Below are 26,407 nucleotides of genomic sequence, written 5' to 3' on the forward strand. Positions count from 1 at the left end.
ATTGATGTTTATATATCAAGTGATTTGAAATGGGCCAAACAAGTAAAATATGCAGCCAGTAAAGCAAATAGTCTCTCATTACTAAATAGTACATTCAAGTACAAGTATAAAGATCTAATAAAAACGCTGGTATTGTACGTATGTTAGACCAAATTTAGAGTCTTCGATTCAAGCATGGAGTCTGCATTATACAAAAGATGTTAATGAACTAGAAAAAGTTCAACGAAGAGCAACCAAAACGATACCGGAACTAAGACATCTTGAGTACGAAAAAAGATTTAAAATTTTGAATATGACAACTTTAGAGACTCGGCGGCTAAGAGGTGACTTGATCTAGCAATTCAAGATATTTAAAGGTATTGAAAAGATTGATATTAAACACAATCAAGCGATGAACTCTATTTGCTTATCAGGTCCAGCATTTAACATAAGAGGAGCAAAACATAGATTGAAACCTGAATTGGTTAGAAATTGAATGAAAAGGCAATATTTTTTCAGCAATAGAGTCGTTTATGGATGGAATAGTCTACCAGCAGAAGTCTTTCAATCAATTACACTTAACAGCTTTAAATCAAACTTGCAATCGGTACATTTAAAAGCAATAGCAAACAAGACGAAAATCAAGAAAGCTTATTATTAACGCTTTTTTATTATAAACTGAACAGTAATTAATATATACCGGTTGTCATAGATACTGCCTGGCGTTTTATCTCACGAGCATTAACTATTATTATATTATAATTATTACTATTAATATATTTGAAAACAAATTAATTAATTATATATTAACAATAAAACATTTATTAAGCTTTTAAATAATAAAACTATTCAAATTAATTCGTCTATTTAAAATCATACTATAAAATAATACATTAAATATTTAATTAGTAATTTATAATTATTATTTTTATTTAAAATATTCAAAGTATTAAATATTTTATCGTGTTGTAAAGTTTTTTAATTCATCGAGATTATAAAAATATTTTCTACGATAGATGATCCTAAACTTTTTGATATTCGAACAACGAATCAATTCATAAATTTCTTTAATAAAACCAATGTCGTCGTGAAGTTCAAGATATAATTCTTTACAAAGATTAATCCACAGAAGAAAGTTCTCTTCAAAATCTTTTTTTGTTATTAAATAACGTGAGATCCATATATTCAATTTTTCAACCTTATCTTTCGGTTTCCATCCTTCGAAATTATTTGGACGATGAAAGATGACCTCGCGAACATTAGTTGAACATTGAATGAAAAGTTTTTTTTCTACACCATTTAAAATATTTTTATCAACATGTAACCACTCTAACTTTCTTCCAGATTTTATGTAATGATTTACGAAATAATTTTCGCAAGAAGTTAAGTAAGAAGTTTTTCTATCGTCAATCGAAATAACCCACCCTCGTTTATCAACAATTGATTTTATTTCACCAGTAAATGATGATTGACTTTCATAAAAACATTCAATTAATAAATCGCGGTATTCATTAGGGTCATCACTTTTACTTAGATAATCTAAACATTGTATACATTATAATCTTCTACATATTCATACATATAATTTTTATTAATTTATTATTGAATAAAAAATCATATACAATTTTTTATTTTTGTTAAATAGATTATATATTACATAAAAATATTATACACATAAATTAATACTAAATTAAAATAATATATAAAAATATTAAAATTGTGAAACTTTAAAATAAAATAACTTTTTGAAAAAAAAAAAAAAAATACAGACAATTTTTTAATTTAAACATTTTATCACATTTTAAAAACAAAATAATTTAAATATAAGTTATAAATTAAACATATTTAAAATAACATAACAAAAAATATTCAATTATATAACTTAAAAATACGTTCTTTTATTCGTATATTAAAAAAAAAAATTTCGTCCATCGGTTGTTTTAATAAAACCATAAAACATTTTATTTAAACAAGTGAATTTTTTTTATAAATCTAACTTCTAATAAAATTTTGTAAAAAGAATAGAGTAAAACCGGGCCAAACCGCACACTTATCAATAAAAATTAAATAACTTTTTTTTTTCATTTTTTTTATTAGATAAGTAATTAAAAACTACTTAAGATAATATAAATATATGTTAAAAAAAAAAAAAAAAAATTATCGAAAATATTAAATGTAAAGAAAAAAAAATTGTGTGGTTATAGGCGACATTCTGATAAAACCGCACACAGAAAACATTGAATTTTTTAAATTTAACTTTTTTTTTATTATTCATTTTAACACAACTTATATTTAAGAAACTATATCAAATTTTTTACATTTTTTGCAACAAAATAATTTAGCTCCAACAACATATTTCTTTGGTAAACATGTTTCTTTGCACAACCGTTCCCTACACATCGAATTCTCGCATTGCAACATTTCTTATATGTAACTGTACTCTACACTTATTACATTTTGCAACTTTTACTCGTTTGGCTGCTGGTATTTGTTCTTCATTATTGTTTTGCTGAGGTTGCTCAGCATTGTTATGTTCAGGCATTGGAGTACTTGGCATAGAGAGCCTTCGCTTTGCGTTAAGTTTAGCAACTTTTACGGCTTCCTTTGTTGGCTTATCTTCATCTTTTTGTTTGAGAAACTCAATCACATTTTCTTCGGTAATATATTTTCCGCAAAGCTTTGACATGTCGCACTGCTTCGATTTCTTAACATGCGATTGATTTCTGGCTAGAAAAAAACTGCTTCAACTCTATCTATGTACTTTTTTTGCAACGCTTAACATATACTTGATACCATCAAAACTTTATGCTAGTGTAGTTGAGAAAGATGGTAATTGGTGTGTAGTTGGAGTAGGTGCTGCAGCAGCTGTTGAAGATGATGAAGCTGTGTCTGAGCAAGATGGTGTAGGTGCTGCTGAGGCTGCTAAAGTTGATGAAGGTGGATTAAATGTTTGTGTGATTGCTGATGCCTTATGATTTATGTTGTTTTTATTAAGTGGAAATTAGTCAGTGTACTGGAAACCAGCAATTGCATGCAAGCGTGTAAAACATTTACCACTCTTGTTTGAGCTCAGCAGTTTGAACAACGGTGGAATATTTTGTTTATCTAAATTCTTACATTTTGAGTCTTTGTAATACTTTTTAAGAATTTCTTTCCATGCTTGTTTGACATGACAACAGACACGAATCTATGCAATGGTTGTAGAATATGTGAAGAATGGTCTGGTAGACAAATCATGATTATATTGCATTTTTTGCGCAGAAATACCGCTTCCAAAGTTGTGAGTTGTATGCCCATCTAATACTAAAATATGAATACCAACAATTTGTTCAGGTTCGGGTAAAAATACTTCTTTCAGTCATTCAATAAACTTATCGTGCTCCATCCAATCTGATTTTGAAATTGAATATTTGGTGCCAACTGGACTACCTCCTCTTGAACAGTCAGGACGAAATTTTCTTTTGGCTTTGTATATCAAAAATGGTGGTGCAAAATGCCCATCAGCTTTGCAGCAATTATTTGCAGTACAATGAATTTTTTAATTGCTGCCAGTAAGTTTAAATGCACGTCTTGCTCCTTTTCGACAAACTACGGTTGCTTTGTCTTGATCACCCAAAAAACCTGCTTCATCTCAATTTCAAATATGCAACCCAGAAGTCACACCAGTCTGTTGATATTGCTTGGTGACGCATTCAAAATAACAATCAATTATTTCTGGCGTACAAGAAGCGGCTAATTTAGACGCTAAGTTATCTGTTTTTCTTGTTGAAATTTCTGATGACCATCTCTTCATAAAGACATAACACCAGCCTTCACAAGGATTGCAATTTTTGAATAAGTGCAATTGATCTTCCTGTTTAAGGTGTCCACATACAAATTCTAGGATTTAATTTCGTGTTAAACCATAACCCCAGTCACCAAGTAATTGGAACGTATGCACCATCAATCTTTCTGTTTCATTACAGGGTACCGTTGTTGCCCCTGAGCCATGGAAGCCTTTGTTGTTGTTATTTTTGTGATCTTCGAGCTTTGAGACTGGAATGCCATATTTAAATGCAGCTTTTCTCAGTGATGTTTTATTTTCTTTCATATCAGTTAATGCGGCTAGTATATAGTCTTCTTTGAATGCTTTTTTTTAGTTGACATGTTAAAGTGAGTGAGTTAAATTGACTTAAGTGAGTGATGATTATGTTAAGATAATAATATAAAAATGGGTTTTAATGAGTAAGAGATGACTATATTACCAAATAACATTATAGTTCCTTTTTAATTAAACCGGATTTAACATTAAGTTAATTAGATAATGGTAGGCGCTTTGTCACTTGCAAAAAACTAAACTAAGTAATTAATCGAGTGTGCGGTTTTATCAGAAAAAATAGTTTTTTTTCCTTTTTTGATTTTTTATTTAACGTTTTGTTCTAGCTGCATAAAAATTATACTATCAGAACTAAAATTAAATTCCAACAAGATAGTGCTAAAATTATTTTTATATCAGTTTCGGTTCAAGCGCTATTTTGTTCGTAACGATAAAAAATATATATAAATTTTTGACTCCCCGTTAAAGTTGTATAAAAAAAGAAAAAAATGGAATTGAATCGGCATAGAATTTTAACAATTCGAATAGAGGAGAAAGTTTTGTATTTGAATCTACTTTTATTTATTTCATAGCCACATCCGTTTAGTTTTTATTTGATAATTTCAATCAGTGTGCGGAATGATATGGTGTGCAGTTTAACCTGGTTTTACTCTATTTGTTGATTCGATTTCGACGCTGATTGAAAACTTTGACAAATTAATTTCTTTAAGGGCGATTCATATTGTATCAGTAAAATACTGAAACTTTCTACAGGTCAAATGCAGGAATACAATACTTTATTCCTGCAATTTACCTGTTGAAAATATCAGCACTTTCGCATTTCATCTGTCTTCCAATTGATATATTTTTGTAAACTTTTAAGATAAAATATGTGATCAGCGTTTCTTGAATAAGCCTGAGCAATTAAAGTCTTAACAAAAATACACAAGACTTATGAAAAATACACAAGACTTATGAAAAAATTCTGTCATGGTGAAATACACACACACACACACACACACACACACACACACACACACACACACACACACACACACACAAAAAAAGATTCACAATAACGAGACATTTCATTATTTTCATTATATATATAATATATAAAAACAAGCAACAAACATACCAAAGATAAACCGATAATCAATTAAATTTAAAATTCACCATAAAATATCATCAAATGACATATTGTAGCTATGCTTTAATTATGAAATTATGTTGACTATGACGCGAAAATGTCTCCTTATTATGAATCTTTTTTTGTGTGTATGTGTGAACAATAAATCCATGTAATAATCATTTCAACATAAACAATAAAATAAATCCTCATTCACAACTGTTTCATATAAACAATATTTCTCTGAAACCTTTTTCGAAGAATTTTCAACTTCGACGAACTGTGCTTTACGATAAAAATAGTACTATATTGTACAAATGTAAACATATAAAACGAAAAAAAATCGATTAAAAGCAGTCGGTTGAAAATGCAATTGAATAATACCTCAGTATGTTATAAAATTAGTATGACATAGGTACATACATACCTTTATCATACAGTACTAGTTTTTTGCATACCTAAAGCAAGCCAAACATTTTTTAAAGTAAAAAATTTGTAAAAACAATGTTTCTACGAGACAAAAAAATTATTTTTGCAGCATTGAGTTTTTGTGGCGAGGTGATGTGTTAACTTATACTTCATAAAAGAAGAATATTTTTTAAGGTTTAAAATTTATTTTTTGCGCCACCAATGTTTTAAAGGCAGGTTGATTTATATTTCAACATATTTAATTTTTTACATTTATTTCCGATTCACCTTTTCATAGAAAAAACTTACTTTTTTCTTTTACTCAATTTTCGTATTTCCAAGAGGACACTCATAGTATATTTTTATACGTTAAAAAAAAAAAATTTACGAATACAAAACTTTAATACACTGAGCGCGATTTTTTCAAGTTGCAATATTCTTGTAAAAAATTTTCATACTCAAATGAAGATGAAATTTTGTAAAATTGTTCGTTTTTATAAAATGTTTCACCATTTTCATATTAATTTAAAACTCTTTCCAATAACATATAACAATTATTTAATTATAACAAATTAACAAAAATTATAACAAATATCTCTACTTGAGAGAAATTATAAAAAAAAAAAAAAAGAAAAAAAATAATAATAATAATAATTGCTTTACTTAAAAAAGGATCATAATTTATAAATAGATTTCATCAGATTGAACTTTGGTGCATAAAAAATAAAACCATATAATATGTAGATGAACAAAAAAGTTTTTAAAAAAAAACCTTAAGTAAAAATAACTTCACTTAAAAACATCTAAAAGAATCTGTCTTGTGACTTTAAAATCATACAACTTGAAAATTGAGTAATAAAAATTATTTATCCTTTCGTTATTATCAGAATAAAGTGAAATTAAATCTACTTAAAATATTTTAGTAACATTATACTTTTTAGATCAGTAACTTTGTTTTATTTTTAATTTTAAAACTATTCTAATTTAAAACACTCTCTCGTAGATTAGTAAACCGGAATGGGGAGCTCTTAAACTATAATCAATCTTATCAATTTTAAATTAAATCTCAAATCAAATTTAGCCAAAAGCAGATTTGCTTTTTATTTAAAATTTTTATTTACTAAAGTTTTTTTTTATTGATTATTGTTATTGATTCCATATACATAATTGCACCACGGACAATGTAGATTAAACTCATCTATTTCTGTGAAAACAAATTTAAAATTATATTTAAAATACTATATTTACTAAAAAAAATTTAGATGGCGCTAACCTAAATACTAGTAGTCTACTATGCACTATGCTATTGGATACTGGGATAAAATCTTCTATTTTGTATAATTAAGTTCACCTGGCTACTGTTTTAATTCTCATTTATGTAGATTTGATTGTGAACAATTTTGACTAATTTTGGGATTCTTAAACTTAAACTAATTTTGGTGTTCTTTTGGTATAATTTTAGTGTTCTTAAAATAACTTAAGAACACCAAAAGTTTGTTTTAGCTGCAAAGAAGTACAAAAGAATTAACTTTTTCTCTGCTTAATGAAAACGAAAATTTGCTTAAGTAAGTTTCGGATTAAAGATGAACTATTTATCGAATCAATTACAAAGTTAAACTCATAACATAAACAAAAAATTTATTTTAGATCTGTCACAAGAGCTAAAATCTGGTTTACTTTGTGACAGATTTATCAGATCTGCAAACACATCAACAAAGAAAAGCCATAATTAAAAAAAATTTTTTGGCCAAGACCTGGAATGGAAGCATAGACTGATCAAAATAATATCAAAATTCTGTTGATCAGTTTATAACAAAAGCCTAGATTACACAAACAGATTAGACAAAATGATACAAGATAAAAAATTTAAAAATTATCAAAAAATTTTGAAAATAAAAATACCAGCTAAAAGCTTTTAATAAGCATTAAATTGCCCTCATAACATGAGAGCAATTCCATGTAAAAACATCCAGGGCAACATGCCATCCTAAGTCTTAGATTTTGCTGATTTTTACACCACTCAAAGATTTTAATAAGATATGAATATTCTCAAAATCTTATCTAATTGCAAACAGTTTCAAAGATAAGACTATTCAAACTTTGCCTCGAAAATGTTGTCCTAAATAGTTTAGTTAAAGTTGTTACAAAGAATTGGAGAGAGGTCTTTTCTTAAACAGAAAAAAAAAAACATGGTCAAATTTACTTAAATTTGTTACTTATAAAACATTTATGAAACATGAACAATTATAAAAAATGAAAGGCAAAAAGACTCCAGGTTCAAAAACAACTTCTAATTTATTAAATCTTATGAACTTTTTCTTTTTGAAGATCATAAGTTAACCAACATGTTTAGAGCTTATGGACACCAGAGCTTATAGACACGAAGACAAAATAGAGATTTAAAGTCGGAATCCTTTTGGGACTCCGCATCCCTAATTTTACTTGTTATGAACAAAGAAACTGTATCTCAAAACTAAAAAAAAAAATCATTTTTAGTTATTATTTTTTAATTATTAAGACCGTTTTAAGTCTTAAAAATTAGAAAATATAAACTCACTTATAGAAATAAAAATTCCCTCCCTCCTGTTTATTATTACCCCATCTCTTCCCTCTCTCCCTTCCTTTTCTATCTTCCATCATTTATTACACTTGGACAAAAACTTGATTTGTTTATTGATTGAAATATTTTAACAAGCTTATTAGACTAAATTTTGAGAGAAAGTGACTAGTATGCTTTGTAATCGTTTCTCTTTCTTTTATATAACCTTCCTTCACAGCTCTTAATACGATTAAAAAAGATAATGCAAAATTAGAAACATCAACTCCTGAATTAGCTATAACACTTACCACTATTTCAGTATGTTGTTTAACTGGAAGTCCCTCACCTATTGCTGTATGACCTATTTTCTTTATAATAATTTAAGGGAAAAAAAAATAGTTGATTGTTTATATATGCTATGATATATTTTGACTTTGCATATAAAAAAAAATTTTAAAATATAAAAAAATAAAAGCCTTTTTGGCCTATTTTTTAAATTTATAAATTTTTTATAACTTTTATATATATATATATATATATATATATATATATATATATATATATATATATATATATATATATATATAATATAATATAACTATATATAATAAAAATAATTTGTAAGTTTTATGAATTATATTATAAATGCTAAATTAATTAATAAATGCCCCATCGTATAAAACATGCTGTGGTGCGTATAATGTAGAAAGTGATAAAATAATCAAAGTGATAGCAAACAACATAAATATTGATGTGTTTTACCAATAATTGTCTCAACCAATTGTTGGCCACTGGTCAATAAAAAAAATTTTTATTATTCACTAAAATTAATTTAGTCAAAACTTGCTATTAAAGTAATAAAAATTTAATAAAGTATTAAGAAATATAATAAGTCAGCAACAACTAAAGAAACAATTTGATATGGTCAAAGCATTTCCAGTTTCATTACCGCCAAGCTACTCTCAGGTGCTTCATACAATGTGAGGTTGATGGGAATTTATTATCCAGACAGGTGAGTGGGATTTTTTTTTTCTATAAGTGAGTTTATAGCTTCTAATTTTTGAGCCCTAAATTGGTCTCAAAAATTAGAAAAATTAGCAGAAATTTTTTGAGATTTAAGATACAGGTTCTTTGTTCATAGCAAGTAAAATTTAATGAATCAGGGGAGAGGTCTTAATTAACTAAGAATGGGTGGGAAAATTCTCCAAAAACTATTAAACACCAATTTTGTGTATTAAGCACTTAGGAGTACAACCTTTTTTTCCTTTTATTTTTCATAATTCCTGTTTTATAAGTAACAAATTTAAGTATATTTGACCATGTTTTTTTTCTGTTTAAGAAAAGACCACTCTCTAATTCTTTGTAACAACTTAACTTTCTAACAACTTAACTATTCAGAGCGACATTTTCAAGGCAAAGTTTGAATAGTCATATTTTTGAAAAAGTTTGGAATTAGATGATAAAACTTTGGGAATATTCATAACTTACCAAAGTCTTTGAGTGGTGTAAAAATCAACAAAATCTGAGACTTGGAGTTGCATTTTATAAAAAAATTGGATGTTTTTACACAAAATCGTCCATGATCATAATCATAACAACCATATATCAAAAGAAGTCACATCAACAGAATTAACTTTAATCATACTCAATAAGAAAAAAAACATTAACATTTAAAAGTAACATAGTTTACAAATGATCCATAAAGAAAAAAATTCAATCAAGTTATTTTAGTATTTTATGCTGTAGTGGTGTAGTGGTAAAGTGCTTGCTTCATAAACAAGTGGTTCCGAGATCCCCACTACATCCCTGGTAGTACCATGCTCAACTTGATTCTCCGCACAGGTTGGATATTTTAAAACTAAATTTGCACAATGCATCTATTGTATTTTTTGATTAACTCAAAAAATACAAGTATGCACATTTTAAGGCAAATTTTTAGAAAAATCATTGGTAACATAAAAACTAATGTACAAAAAAAGTAATGTGCTTTGAAAATTGCATTAAAACAAATGATGAAATTTTATAGGATCCACATAAAATAGCAACTGAATTAAACAATCGTAATCGAATCTAAGTTAGCAAGAAATATTACAAACACACACAAAAAAATTTATTTCTTATCTGTTGCATTAAATAATCTTGATTCTTTTGAATTATTATAATTAATTTCACCTGGCCACTGTTACATCCTGAATCTTTGCAAGTTTGATTATAAACCATAGAACACAAACATTAGTTTGTTTTGGTTGCAAAGAAGTACAAATTTTGACTTAACTTATAACTGTGTTACAACTTACATTTTATGATTACTACTGATTTTATTCTAATTTTTACACTGCAAAAACATGTTTGTTCATGAGGAAAAACATCTCTGTTCATGAGAAAAGCTGCAAAACATAAAATAAAAATAAAAATTTATAATAAAGATTTTAAAAAAGATTATTTGTAATTTTAACACAATTTTTTTTTTAATGTCAATTTACCTTCCCAAGGTTGAGGAGGCAATATATGTATATATATATATATATATATATATATATATATATATATATATATATATATATATATATATATATATATATATATATATATATATATATATATATATATATATATATATATATATATATATATATATATAGAAAATGTTCGATGAGACTTTGTGCGTATTTAGACACAGACATCTTTAGAGAGTTATAAGTGCAAAAATATCACCAAAGAAAATTTTGATTATAAAAATGGATAAAAAAAGAATTGCTTAGATGTAAAACGCCTTTTTTAATATTTAGTTACCAAAGTATTAAATATGTTACGCTTATATTTTGAAATGCTAAACTCTTTTAACAATTAGTTAAAATATCTATGCGAGAAAATATCATTGAAAAGTACTTAGATTATTGAAATAAAAAAAGCCTTTACTAGATAAAAAGTTTTTTTTTAATATTTAGTTACCTGTTGGTAAAAAATTTTTTTAAATTATATAATTAGATATTTTTTGGAGAGAACTTTTTTTTTCATTTTGTTTTTTGTATGTTTGTTGTGTTGTGCCACATTTTATTTGTTCTATATTCATTTGTAAATAAAACAACAGCAACAACAACAACAACAACAACAACAACAACAAATAAAGACAAAAAATAAAATGTAAAGCGAAATGTAAAAATGTGCTAGAGAAATCAAGACTTGTGGTGGCCCGACTAGTGGACTCCATACACATTTAAGAACTTCTCGCCAAATGAATTTATTGAAAAATTATCCAGTTGAAGTTTCAATTTCGACATCTACTGCTGGTGTTTCCACTATACCTGACTTACTTGCTAGACCCAGAAATAAAATTTTAACTTATTTTACAAAAAGTGAAGACAAAGATACACTGTGGAATATTTTAGGAATGGCTTGCAATTCAGAGTTTTTATAACATCCAATGAGCTAAGAAAATCGCTGATAGCTCAAGGTTTCAACATGCCAAAATTATCTGAATCTATTCGCCAAATAGTTAAGAAATATACTACTAAAACCCGAAATTCGATAATAAAAGAATTATTTGAACTTCAACGTCAAGGAAACCCATTTAGTCTTATGTTTGATGAATGGACTTCTGTAAAATATAGTTGTTATTTAAACAATTATTTTACTTTCTTAACCACCTACTGTAAATATTTTTACAAAGCAAAAGTAAAAAATTGTTTAAAGTTTGAAAGGCAGAATAAAAACCATTTTGGAATGTTTTCTTCTAGAGTTTGCTTGAAAATGTTTCTCTGTTCTTCTATGTTCCACAAATCTAATAAGTATTTCCTTCCTTCACTTTTCAAAACATAATTCACTAATATAGCACACCTGCTGAAATCATCTACAAAAGATTGTTTTACCGTGGGATTGTTAAGCTGAGATTCGTTAATATCATTCGTCGAGTTGTTATCCAAAAGACAAATAAATAAGTTCAGCTTATTCTGGTAAATGCATTTTGATATATCTTGATTTTTAAATAACGAGTGTAAATAAATTTTGCAATGTTTTGAAAGGTTAAAAAGCAATTTTTATGCACTCCTTCCGATTATGTCAAGGTTTTGCATTGTTACGCCATTGGTTTTACAAAGTTCCAGACCGTAAGTTAATGTTGGTACTACCAAGGTTTGATATAATTGTGTGATAGATTTTGGATAAGCAAAACGGATTCCAGATTAAACTAGAGTTTAAACAATTTGGGCAAAAAAATATATTTTTTTCAGCAATGTTTACCCGATCAAGTGAGGTAAATTTAGAGTGCATTGTATCCCATGTGAACCCCAAGTGTTTGAATCTATTGTGTAAATTTATTCAATAACCATCAAGAGATATTGTACAGCTTTGTAACTGTCTTTTACCTGTCAGTAGGAACTCTATTTTATCAGGGCTTAGTTTTATGCAGTTTAAATTGCGGTAAACATGCAGTACACAAGTTTTTATTAATTTTTCCAGACCAGATAAAGTTGAGCTTAAAAGTATAATATCATCAGCATACATTACCACACCAGTAAAGTTACCATATATAGACGTATCTACATTACTATCATTTTTAATGGTTATGAGATGGTCCTGGGTATAAATATTATAAAGGTGCGGTGATAGAATTAAACCCTGTCTTACTCCTTGTTTAAGATAAAACTCATTTGATTTGAAATCTTGGTATGAGACAGTTGCAATGTTCATTCTAGAAACAGATATTAGAATTTGGGTTTCGCACAAGTTAATGGACATTTCTATGCAGAAATGCGTGTTAAGTTAATTGACAACTTACTGAAAGAACAAAACTTAAAAAATGATCGCGATAATGTATGTATTACCATGAATGGTGGTTTGGTAATGAAGAAAGTAGGACAATTAATGTTCATCGACCAACAACTGCAAGCAACATCAAGCAACAACTGCAAGCAAAGTGAGGAGTTAATAGAAAAAAAGAATAGAGTTATAGAGCAAAGAAACGGTTGACAGAAGACTTTAAAAGTTAAGGTTGTATGAGTCGGGAAAACATGAAGATGGGTGAGAGTTCCAAAGTGTTGAAGTGCGGGGGAAAAAACTAGACGAATAAAAGTTATTGGAGCATGCCGGGACAGATACAGTAAATGAATGAGACTTTGATGAATAAAAAGTCGTGCGAGAATGAGTTTTAGTTAATGGAACTAGAGATGATAGCTCCTTTGAGCAGCGACCGTGATTTGTAGAAAATAGTATTTGTAGAAAAAAGAAAGAGATGCAACTTTACAATCATGGGAAAGAGGCCCAAGCTTAGCAGATAGACTGGGTCCAACTACGTTTACAATGTGTTTTTGGACCTTGTCTAGAAGAGAAAGAGATCATTAGAAGAACCAGCCCAAATATGACAACAGGATTCCATTCAGGGACGAATAAGAGATTTGTAGAGGTAGAGAATGGAATCAGGGGAAGAGAAAATGGCGAGCACGATAAAGAGAAGACGGATTAGATTTAGACGAATTAAAGATTTTTCAGAGCTCACAAAATTCAAATGAACTTGGAAATAATTTGGCTCCAAGGATATGCAAAATTTGTAAAGCTGTTCAGACGATCACTGACAAAAAAAGAAATACTTTAAGTTTACGTAAAAACTAAACATGGTAAAGGACTTTCATTAATATTAAATAGTAAGACCATGGAACAGCTTACTTTTTATGCTAGAGCGTTTTTATAAACCGCCCCAGCATAAAAACCAGACGTGGCCAAAAATATTGAGTTGAAAATGAAAACATACCAAACACAAATCAAATTTATAATGATTTGACTAAAAAGATATGAAAAGAAATTTCTATATTTGAGGAAGACGGTACACGTGGTACCAACTTGAAGTTGGTTATAATCGTATGATTATACTTTAACTATTCTCCCAACAAAAATAAAACCTTTCTCTTCATCGGAAAACCCTACTCTGATATTTTTGTTTATACTATAACATTGGCTTTTTTATTTAAAAAAATTGGGAATGTGTTTTATTTTGTTCTTGTTAACTTTTACAAAGGTTCTACACTCGCTGGGGGAATAGTTAAAGTATAATGGTATGCCAAATTCAAGTTGGTACCACATGTACCGTCTTCCTCAAATATAGAAATTTCTTTTCCTATCATATCCTATCCTATCATTTCCTATCAATCGTTATCTTGCTCTACAATCTTCATCTTTTCTCTTACAGTAACTTCCAACTTTATTTACTGGCTGCTTGCAGCCTTGTTGGAAGCGAAGATGTTTAAAAAAAAAAAAAAAAAATGAAACATTTACAAAAAAATAAAAATGCTGGTTGCCATTGTGGGTTTATAATCAAATTATATAAAAAACAGTGTTTGTTTTATACAATTTAGCACAACATTATGATAGAATTTTACAAATAGAGCTAGCTCTATTTGTAAAGAAGTGATTAAAAAAATATATATATGGACACACTTCCTCCCACGACTAAACTTAGAGTGATGTAAGTTCAACCGCACTCCTTACCATATTTTAGATGCTCATCTTCATTCTTATAACCTAGTATTGCACATAAAATTATTTAAATTGCCAAATTAGATTAAAAAATACTGGGTAAGTTATTAACAACAAGTAAAAAATAAAAAAAACCTCATAAATAAAACCATTTTTAATTAAAAACCATTTTATGCCTTTTTTTAGTGATGTTAAATTAATACTTTGCAGGAGCAAATTAAGAAATAAAGAAAACAAATAAACCATTTTACAAAAAAAATTTTTTTTAGGAATTCATTTTTAATTTTGTGTTGATTTTAAATTTCGTGACAATTAGAATTGTAATATTCCTTTAAGACACAATTATTATTTAAAGTCGATGTTGTTTATAAAAAAACTTTAAACCATAAAAATTGTTTAAAGATTTAAATTAAAATACACAATTAGTACAAACAAAATATCTAAAATAAATATATATAAATTAAACAAATGAAAACAAATATATATTTAAAAAAAAAGGAATAAAGTTTGTAAAGAATTTTTTAAACTGATAATGACTTTATTTTAGAAAAAGTATTGTTTCCCAGTTATTTATTGCAAATGTTATTACAAACATAATTTAAAACAATTTTTGCTCTCTAAAAGTTTTTCGGTGCAGATATGCTGTAACATTTTTTTTTTCATAGGGAAAAAATTCAACTTTCTTGTTGAAGGGGTTTAAAAAGTGATTTCATGCAAAGTAAAGAATTTAAGTGCTTAAAAGTTTTATCAAAGTGAACTCAAGACATAAATTTAACTTGTAAACAAATTTTATTAAATATTTATATGTATTAACTCAAAAAAAAAAAAAAATTGTATAAAAGTCACTTTTATAATACTTAATTTATGATAATTTATGATAATAAAAAAGATAATTTGTTCACAAAAATCTTATTCATGTTTTACTTCATACTTTAAGAAAATATTTGAAGGGTTAAATTAATTAAGGGTTAAACTAAATTTGAAGGATTTATATATATAATAATTGTGCAAACAGTTAGTGAATTTTTAAATTATGTTTTGTTTCCTAAATAAGAATCTTTTAACTAAATCTAAATTAAGGAAAACAACCCCCTCTCCCTCCGTCTTCCCCCTTTCCCAAACCCTCAAAAAAAAAAGTCTCATCTAAAAATAACCAAAACCACATCACTACCTTCAGCATTTATAAAGCAATCAATGATCGCACAATGAATTCAATTTTTTTTGTCATATGAGATAAAGAATATTTTTTGAATTTTTTTTAGAAAACTTGAAAAATATAAAATAATATTTTATACCATTCAATACCTTAAAAAAATAAAACTAAAGAAAAAACCTCTGTATTATTTACATCTTATTGAACACCTGAATGATTATCTAAAATAGGCTAACAATAATGCAACAATGTTTTAAAACTTACCTAAAATAAAACACAAAAGTAAAGATTCTTTATTGGATTTTTTTGAAGGATTCAGGTTAACAAGAAACTTTAATATTCTGTTTTGATTTTTATTGGTTAATCCACAAATCATTGATAAGCAACTCTTCAGTCTCTCATTGGTCACAATCTCATCATTACTTAAACAATTATATGCATATACAGATGCACAAAACTCCATTATGGTCAAGTGTGCAAACTGATAATAACAACCAAGATCTGTTTCAATCTTTTCTATAAATCCAAAAAAACTACCTTCATTTTTATCAAAGTCACTATAAAAAGCTTGAACTTCTTCTTTGGAAAAAATTATTTTATTTTCAACAAACAATTTATATGCAATTTTACAAATACTTAAAATGTAATTTTTATTGGAACTATCTTCCATTATCTCATAAATCAGTTTGTTGCTTTTAATGATGTGTCCTCGTAAAAAATATAAAAAAATATTTGCATAAAAATCTGTCATTGTTAAGAAAAAATTTGAATCTGTTTTTTTTGAATCACTTATAATTTTACACATTGAAGATAAATAAAACGGAACAGATGCCATGGCTTTTGCAATTGCAGATTCTTTTAAAGTTATTTTTACAATTTCTTGTTTTTCTTCCACAACATGATTTTCTATATAACTATTTATTCCATTTTCATTAAACCCCATTATTTGAATGGTTAACTTATCACTATGTTTTGTAGATAGACTTTGGTATTGATCTATTGCATAAACTCTACCAGCAATTACATGTTTGTATTTTTGAATTTCTTTTAAAGCATTAACAATTGGATAGTTACAAGTCAAACTTGGATTTAATAACTCATTGAAATATTTAAACTCATCTAATCCATCAATTAAAAACAGTGCGGTATGATTACTAAATTTAAAGTCGTTTACAATATCTTTGAAGAAAATATTTAGTAATTCATTTAAACTAGAAATATTTGGATATTGATTAAGTCTCCTGCATTCCAAATAAAAAACAAGTTCAACATTTTTCCAAATTAGACCATTTGACCAATCAAGCAAACATTTTCTAAGCAACCATGTTTTCCCAATACCAGCTATTCCAGATATTAATATTGCTGATTTTTCTTTTGTAAATATTTCATTATATGGAATTGGTGTATAAAGCATTTGCTTTTCAAGAAAATCCTTACGTTCAACACTAAAAACAGCATCCACTGAGCGTTCCACTTGAGCATTCACTGCATCAACAATACATAGGTCAATAAATTTTTGCATTAGATCAACATCTGTAGATGCTTTTATTAACGGTTGAAGTTCACCAATTTTCCCATAATATTCAAGATAAAATTTTTTTAGTTTAGCAGACATCCTCAACAAATCTAAATAAAACAAAACAATTTCTAGTAAAGTCATCATCATGATTTTGTTAATGTTCATGATCATGATGATCATTATTACTATAGTTTTATGTAAATATAAAATAATAATTATAATATACTTGACATAAAACTTCTGTTAAATCTAATTAATCTTTAATAAACTTTATGTGAATTAGACTTTTATTGATTAAGAAATTGTTAATAAACTTTTTATTTGAGTTAATGTTATTATATTTGAGAAAATTTATATTTGTTATTATGTCTATAATCAAACTTTTTTAATTTGTTATTAAGTTATTACTTGTTATTCTGTATGACAAATTTTTACTTGGGTTTCAAATTTTTACTTGTAACCAATTTTAATTCAATTAAAATTAATTGAAGTTATGATTCCAATGAATTTATGACTGAAAAACTTATTAATACAAAATCTTTTTTATATATCACCTCTAACAAAATTATTAATATTAAATCTTTTTTAGGTATCACCTCTAACAAACTTATTAATGAAGACTCTTACACAAATTTTTTCTTAAAAAATTGAAAACACGCTATCTGATTTTTTAATTAATTTTTTTAAAACTTTGAAATTTTTAAAAAAATTTAATATTAAAGAATCTAATAATGTACTGTTATTTTTTATAGTTTTTGTGAATTTCATATAAATTCCTGGTAATTAATATGAATTAAATTAATTTTTAGTTAAGTCACGATAATGGTAATGATATTTAACCATAATTATCGATGATAGTCATCATTATTGTTATTATTATAAATTAAAATTATATAAAAAAAGCAAATTCTATTTATTAGTATTCCTACCATTATTACCATCATTAGTCTTTCATTAGTTAACAAACATAATATATTTAATTCTAAAGAAAAGTTATATTGTGCATTAGATGCTTGTCTCCTTATTAAACTTGCTTCATATGGTGTATCTGAGAAGTTTTTTCAAGTTATTGAACTATCATTCACTACTGACATCTTAAGGAAAGTATATATACAATCAATTGTAAACCATTACTTCTGATTTAATTCTACATCTTTAATGATAATAAATCTCTTATTCGTCTCGTGTTGTGATGAAATATTGTATTTTGTATTTGGTTCTTATCTAGTTGCCAAGCTTAAGCCTGTCTCTTTTTTGACAGATCTTTTTCACTTCTCTATTTTCAATTATAACTCTTTCGTTACTTATTCCTTGGCAATTCTTTCATATTCAAAAACTTTTGTTTATCTAGTATATTTCCTCATATATGTTTTTTTTTCCTTGGACATCATTTGTAATTCTAACTTGCTTTCATGTTTTCTAACTCATTAAATTTGCAGTTTACCAAGTCTTATGCAAACTGCTTTCTTGGACTTCTATTCTGCTTTTCTTTCTTTAACTAAAGAATAACTAATGAAAGACTTTGCTAATGATTGTAATAATGATAGGAAGACTAATAAATAGAAACATTGTTATGGCTAACAATATCTTAGATTATTAGCATTAAATAACTGAGTAAACTATCTGTAGTAACTTTACCATTTTTTTTTTCCTTTTAATGTTGTTTACCTCACCAAGGCCAAGAGGACCAAGTGGTCCTCTTTACAAGATTTGTATTTTAGAGTTAAAAAGTTAAGAGAGGGTTGTAATCACAATAAAGTGATTATAACCTTCTCAATTATAGTGCTATATTCGAGAAGGCAACTTTATTGTGGTTACAACACTCCTATCTCTTTAACTTTAAAATACAAATCTTGTAAATCACAGTTAATTCAACTTTAAAATAGAAGTAGGATATAATTGGCTTTCACACAGAGATTTAAAGTAATAAAAATTCTTAAGTGCTATTTGGAAATTTTGCGCAACGTACTTTGGATGACCCTAGTAAAAACCTCTGACTAAAACATTCTACATGTTTAAAAATGGCAAAAAAATTGCTAAATCAAAAAGTGAAAAGTATCATGAAAAAAATTTTCTTTTAAGAAAAAAATAAATCACAAAATTAATTTGAGCTCTGTGATAACCAAGCTCTTAAGTGCCCATCTGCATAATGCGCCAAGTCACACAAATAAAAAATTTGAGTTAACTTTATCTCCATATTCTATATTCTGAAATTTATCATCTATTTAAATATTAAACCAATTAAAAAATTTTTGGTCATAAAATTGAACAAAAAAAATGATGCACAGTAAAGATTGATGCACATTAAAGATTAGTTTAGTTTTTCTCTGTTTTATCAAAATCAGTTTACTCGGATTAAGCCCATTTTGCAAATGGGCTCCTCAATTATTTTTTAATTTCTTAATATTCTAATCTTTCTAATTTCTATTTTAAATGTTGCTTAGTGATTACAATTGTTTGTTAACAACAATTGTTTGAGTTTAAGTATTAAAGTCTGAGTATTATTTTTTTTACTTGGTTGGTATATACTTATAAGATGTTAAATCTTTATGTTTAATGTTAAATATTATGGTTAAATGGTGTTACTAATAATAGTTTTCTGTTATCGATAATGGTTGAAAGTTTGTTTACAGTGTATCAACAATGTTTATTAGTCTTTAATTCAACATTAATCTATAATAATATTATTATTATAGTTCAAGATTAGTTATTGATTTATATCAGACTATTACATTGGTTTCTTCATGCAAACTAAATATGAATATTTAGTTGGCATGAAAAAATATTTAGTTTGTATTTATGAGTATTATGAACAATGAATTTTTTTTTTTTCAAACTTTTTTGCCTGATGCATGTTACAAAAAAAAGTATGAAGGGAACATGCTACAAAATTAATAAAAAGTATAAAGGGAACATGCATCAAAATTAATAAATAGTATAAAGGGAACATGCTTCAAAATTATTAAAAAGTATGAAGGGAACATGATTCAAAATTAATAAAAAGTAGGAAGGGAAAATGCTTACAAATTAATAAAAAGTATGAAGCATGTTCATGCTTCAAAATTAATAAAAAGTATGAAGGGAACATGCTTCTAAATTAATAAAAAGTATGAAGGGAACATGCTTACAAATTAATAAAAAGTATGAAGGGAACATGCTTCAAAATTAATAAAAAGTATGAAGGGAAAATGCTTACAAAATAATAAAAAGTATGAAGGGAACATTCTTCAAAATCAATAAAACAACTAGTACAACTATAACTATGAGACCCAATATGGCAACACAATTTTTTTTAAGTAATTTAATTTTTTTTTTAAATAGTTTTGGTTACTTATAATTAAAATTATAACAATATAATTACAATATTTATAGTTAAGAACTAAAATTTCAAACAATTTTTTTTTTTAATTAAAAAAAACATGCTAATAATCAGTTATTAAATTTGGTTTATAGACTCTTCATTATTTAAAAAAAAAAAAATTATGTGTTTAAGGAAGTTTTACATGATTAGATGAGAATACTGAAATAATAATAATACTGAAAAAAGAGGATTGTGTTAATACTGAAACACAACCCTCTTTTGTCTTTATGTAAAAACTGACAAAATGTGATAAAAATGTGTACTTGTAGGATTTGCATTCCAAGCAAAGGCTGGATAGAGTGTGCTTCCTGTCATTAGTACTAATTAAAACTGGTCATAGTAATATTTATATCTAGATATATATATATATATATATATATATATATATATATATATATATATATATATATATATATATATATATATATATATATATATATATATATATATATATATATATATATATATATATATATATATATACATATATATATATATATACATATGTATATATAAATATATATATATATATATAGAAATATATATATATATATAAATATATATATATATAAATATATATATATATAAATATATATATATAGAAATATATATATATATATAAATATATATATATATATAAATATATATATATATATATATATATATATATATATATATATATATATATATATATATATATATATATATATATATATATATATATATATATATATATATATATATATATATATATATATATTACACAGGGGAATCTCAAGGTTCTATCCTTGGTCCTGTTTTGTTTCTTATCTGCATAAATGATTTTCTTGACATCCTTACATCTAAAGTAGCTCTTTTTGCTGATTAATCAACTTTATAATCCTGTCCTGAAATTAATGAATGGCAACCCTTTCACTGAGTCTTCTTCTTTACATCTTCTTGAATTATGGTTTACTACTGATCTTTTGCGGAAACCATATAAACAGACAATTGCTAAATTAGCATCTGCTAAGATTGCTTCTCTTTATTGTGATCACCATTTTATCTCTCCTGATTCCATTCGTTACCTTTACAAATCCCTTATCCGTCCCTGCACGAAATACTGTAGTCATATTTGGGGTGGTTCTTCTAATGATGCTCTTTCTCTTCTAGACAAGGTCCAAAAACATATTGTAAATGTAGTTGGACCCGAATTATCTGCTAAGCTCGAGCCTCTTCCCATATTTGTAAAGTTGCATCTCATGCTCTTTCCTACAAATACTATCATGGTTGCTCCTATAATCTCCAGCTCCATCAACTAAAACACATTCTCATTTGACTCGTCATTCAGCAAAGTCTCATTCTTTTACAGTATCTGTCCATGCATGCTCTAAAAACGTTTATTCATCTAGTTTTTTTCCCTCCACCTCAACGCTTTGAAAGTCTTTCCCATCTTGATGTTTTCCAGAAATTGTGGTAGAGATTAATTAACAAAATTCTATTTTGTTGCCAATGAATACTTAATGTTCAGGGGGCAATGGTGGAACCTGATAACCACAACGCATCGTCAGAGGCAATAAGCTACATAAAAAATTTGAATCGTCATTATTTAGCTTTGACTCGTACAACCTTTAAATTTTCAAGTCTTCTGTTAACCGTTTCATTGGTCTATAACTTATAGTTCATACTAGGTAAATTATTTTATAAGATGTGTTCTTAGGAAAAGGCCAATACTGGGTTATTGAAACTTTAACCAATCAAGAAGAAAGAATTATATCTTTACATTATAACATTAAATAATTAAAATTAACAATAGTGTGTAAAAGACATTACGAAATGTTTAAAAATGTGTTGAATGTGATCCATTCAACACACATACAAATAAAATCAGAAGAATGTAACCTTTTTTGTTATTGTTATTTTAATAACATAACAAAGTAAAGTTTTAGACAAATGTGAGGACAAAAGCTTTAACTATTTTGAGAAAATCTTGACCTAGTTACAATAAAAGTGTCTAAAGTTACATTTAGGAGTAGTTTAAACATTGCTGGGAAGAACTCCTGGGAAGAAAATCTGCAAACCTTGTTAACAATATATTGCCGGAAGAATAAATTACAAGAGAATATCAGAAGAGGAAAAAGTCAACATAAACATGACAATGAGGACTTAATATCTTTATTAAAAGTAAAAATACAAAATTAAAGTTTTAATAACTTCTCTAAAATCTCATTCAAATAAATAACAAAATGGTTAACAATGTAACTAGAAATATTGATAGTCACCTTTTTTCTCATAAATGTGTTGTAAAACAAATAGCAAAATGGGTGATAAAACAATTAACAAAAATGTGTTATAAAACAAACAAAACAAAATAAAATAACAATGTAATTAAAAAACTTTGGCATATAAATGCTCTGAATGGTCACACACAAACAGTGAACACCTGAGGGAAGAGATAAAGTACATTAGAATAAAGGAGAATTATTTTTTAAATAAAGCATATTTTGACAGTTGTCAAGACAAAAATAAAGATAAATAGAGGAATAGTTAAAAATAAATAAGACAGACAATGCACCCAAACAGTACTTACAATAATAAAAAAATTTTATGAACAATAAATTTTTATAAAATAAATAAAACAAATAAATATAAAAATAAATAAAAAGGCTGAACTCTTTGCTAAATTATAAGCTTGATAAAAAAGAAAAGTCTCTATTTAACAAAAGAAATATTGTTCAACTTCTTACACTGGTTCCATTAAGTTAGTCGATATCAGAAGTAAAAAACAATTTGGAAGTTAGAAAAAACCAGGGAAAGAGGGATTTTTAACGGAAAAGGATTAAAAGCTATTTTTCCATTGTATGAAATCTTACAAAAACATGAAGAAGATTCGCTCAAAAAGTTTTATGACTCAAATGATGTAGAACTATGCATGGAAAAAAAATTATGTAAGCATTGTAAAGAACATTTATAAACAAAAAAAAACTGTGTAATTTATAGGAACTATATGTATTATGCAAACATTTAAAGCAAGCCTTAAGGCTGAATGGAAATTTTTATTACTATTGCAACATAAAGCACAAGAAAAGTACAAATTGCAGTAACTCTGGTATTTGTAGCATTCATCAGTTTAAATTGGGGATAACAAGATTGGGGCAATAAGATGTAGTACAGACACCAACTACACAATAATCAACAATCTTAAAAAGACAAAATATATATTTCAACCTGAACCTGTCAATTTAGGAAGTTATGTAGCAATAATCTATGATGATAAGTGGTAAATCATCGTCATAACTGAAATCGACCTAGAAAAAGCTGATTTTGAAGTTTTTCCACCCAAAAGTTTCTTCAACTTATTTTACCTGGCCCCAAATAGAAGACCAATGATTTATTCTCAACACATTGAAAAAACTATATGCTTCAGAGCTTGCTATAATTCTGGTAGAAACTTAATGTTTGAAAAAACTGAAATGGAAGTACAAGATAAATAGCAAAAGTATAGTGAACTATTAAAGATGCAATCAAAAACCAACTTTCATATTAGGTAAGTTTTAAATTATAGTTAATTTACTTTTGTTGTATTTACAAATATTTTTTTATTAATGTATTCAATATGTGATTTCACTATAAAATTCATTGAAAAACCCTCCTCTACTACACATCGCAATAAAATTTCCTCGAATGTTTTAGTTTTAATAAATTATTTTGTACTATTGTTAACATAAGTACTTTTAAACTTTTTTGATGTCACTTTGTTCACAACTTATCTCTAATGAATTATTAGTAGCAGCAGATAGGCATTTATGAAAATCTTATGAACTTTTGAATGATTAAAAAGTGGTGTTGTAGATGATCCTTTACATCCTAGTTGTTTACTGCAATGTTTACAGAAAGCAGTATTCCTATTTTTTTTATTTCTTGGCTCCAAACTTCAGATCTTTTTGACATTAATAAGTTTTTTAAAGTTTATAAAATCTAAAAACTAAATATAAATTTAAAATAATAGTATTATATCTGGAGTAAAATCCAGAACTTTGTGTAATTAAACTATTAAACTAATTATTTATATAATAATATTGTTGCATGATCGATTTAAAACAAACTGGAAACTGTTATTACATAATAATATGGTTTAAAAAATAAGAAAAAAGTAAAATAAGAAAATCATATAACATGCAGAGACAAACTAAAAGCAATTTTGTAAAAGATTAAAGCTATTCAAAGAATCCTTCATGTTACAAAAATCACTAGAAAAAAGATAAAAAAAAACATACTTAAAATTAATTCAAAAATAAAATTAGAAAAAAGAATACTAAAAACATCTAATTTATAATCAACATGCCCAAGTTTAAGGAATATAAAAGTTTAACATATAAAATTTAAAAGATATAAAATTACTAATTGTCTACTACATATTATATTAATGTAATATTGAGCAAATCATTGTGCTTAAACAAATGAACTACAAAGTGTAACAAGAAACAATTGTTACAAAAAGTAGAAAATAATTAACATTTAACAAAACAAAAATAAGTTTTTATTTTGGGAAAATCTATTTGAAAGATTGCTATTTTAAATTAAACTTTCCATCTTTTTAACTCCATGTCTAAGTTTCCCGCTGCTTGAAAACAATAATTTAAATTATCAAAAAATATTCGGATTGGGGGATATTTAATGAAAATCATCCGGATTTTTAAATAGTCAAAACAAGACGGATTATCCAGATGATCAGATATTCAGATATCTGATTTGGAAACCCTAAAATTTATATTATTCAGCCATTAGCCATAAATAAGTCATACTACATGTCAGAATCAGATAATTTGCAGGGCAGGGGAAGAAAACTATGGCAAATATTTTATATTTTATTTTACATTATATAGTTTATTTGAAAACATTGGAAAAAGTGCAGCACAACCCTCAGCACCACAGTCACACCATTCTCTGGGTAAGAGTGCAAAAATGTAAAACTTATTTCAGATTCTTTGAGCTAAAATAGTATTACACTCAAATTATAAAAAAATTTTATAAACAATTACCAGAGTTATGCATATTTTCCAAAAATATAAAAACAATATGGGCACTAGAGGGTTAACTTTTCAATTTTTTCACCTAAAAATGAATGGGTATATTTTTAAAAGCTGGCATTATTAAATTTGCTTATAGAAATACATGATTGCAAAAACATCTTCGTAGAAACGTTGTTTTTTTTCAATTTTTTATTTTTAAAAAAAGCTAAAAAGGTAACCTTTTTTATGCTTTTTATGCATTTTTTATGATTTCGCATTATACAAATAATGGTAATATATATATAATTTTATGTATAAATTGTTTAAATTCATTAAATACTAATTGTATCTGCAAGTGTCATCTTTAATTGTTGTTTGCTGTCAAAATAAGTGTGTTCAAATCAAGGTGATTATTTTGTGTTTACTAAAATCTAAAATTAATATCATTATAATAAGTTACTTACGTGTGCTTAAAAAGTAAAATAGATTTAATTTTAAGCTTCATATGTAACTTACAATAATTAATGTATACTTTATATTTTAGAAATGTCAAGAATAAGCTCACAGATAGCTGAAAAACCTGAAAATATCAAAGCCTGGTCTCAAAATCTAGTCCACTTTGAAAAATCAAAATCAACAAGATCTCACATCCCCAAAGTTTTATTGATAATTTGAATAAAATGCCAAAAGCTTATTCTGTTATTGGTCGGTTTATTTGCTTCTTATGGCTGATTATGGATTTATGGATGTAAAAGAGTTAGCACAGAATTATCTGATTTATGGCT

The 26,407-nt window shown here is 26.4% G+C and overlaps 1 protein-coding gene across 1 annotated transcript in view; it reads right to left on the reverse strand.

Annotated features, from left to right (window-relative positions):
• Positions 1 to 925: 925 nt before the first annotated feature.
• The window catches only part of LOC105849729 (NACHT, LRR and PYD domains-containing protein 3), a 40,304-nt gene continuing 14,822 nt past the window's right edge, over positions 926 to 26,407 (reverse strand). Inside the window, exons 4-5 of the mRNA XM_065787341.1 lie at positions 16,016 to 17,398; positions 926 to 1,518 (exon numbers count right to left, since the gene is read on the reverse strand). Coding sequence (XP_065643413.1) covers positions 938 to 1,518; positions 16,016 to 17,366 — 1,932 coding nt within the window. The 5' untranslated portion in view covers positions 17,367 to 17,398 and the 3' untranslated portion in view covers positions 926 to 937. The remainder of the gene's footprint in view (positions 1,519 to 16,015; positions 17,399 to 26,407) is intronic.

This window comes from Hydra vulgaris, chromosome 01, assembly GCF_038396675.1.
Source record: "Hydra vulgaris chromosome 01, alternate assembly HydraT2T_AEP".
Lineage (NCBI taxonomy): Eukaryota > Metazoa > Cnidaria > Hydrozoa > Anthoathecata > Hydridae > Hydra > Hydra vulgaris.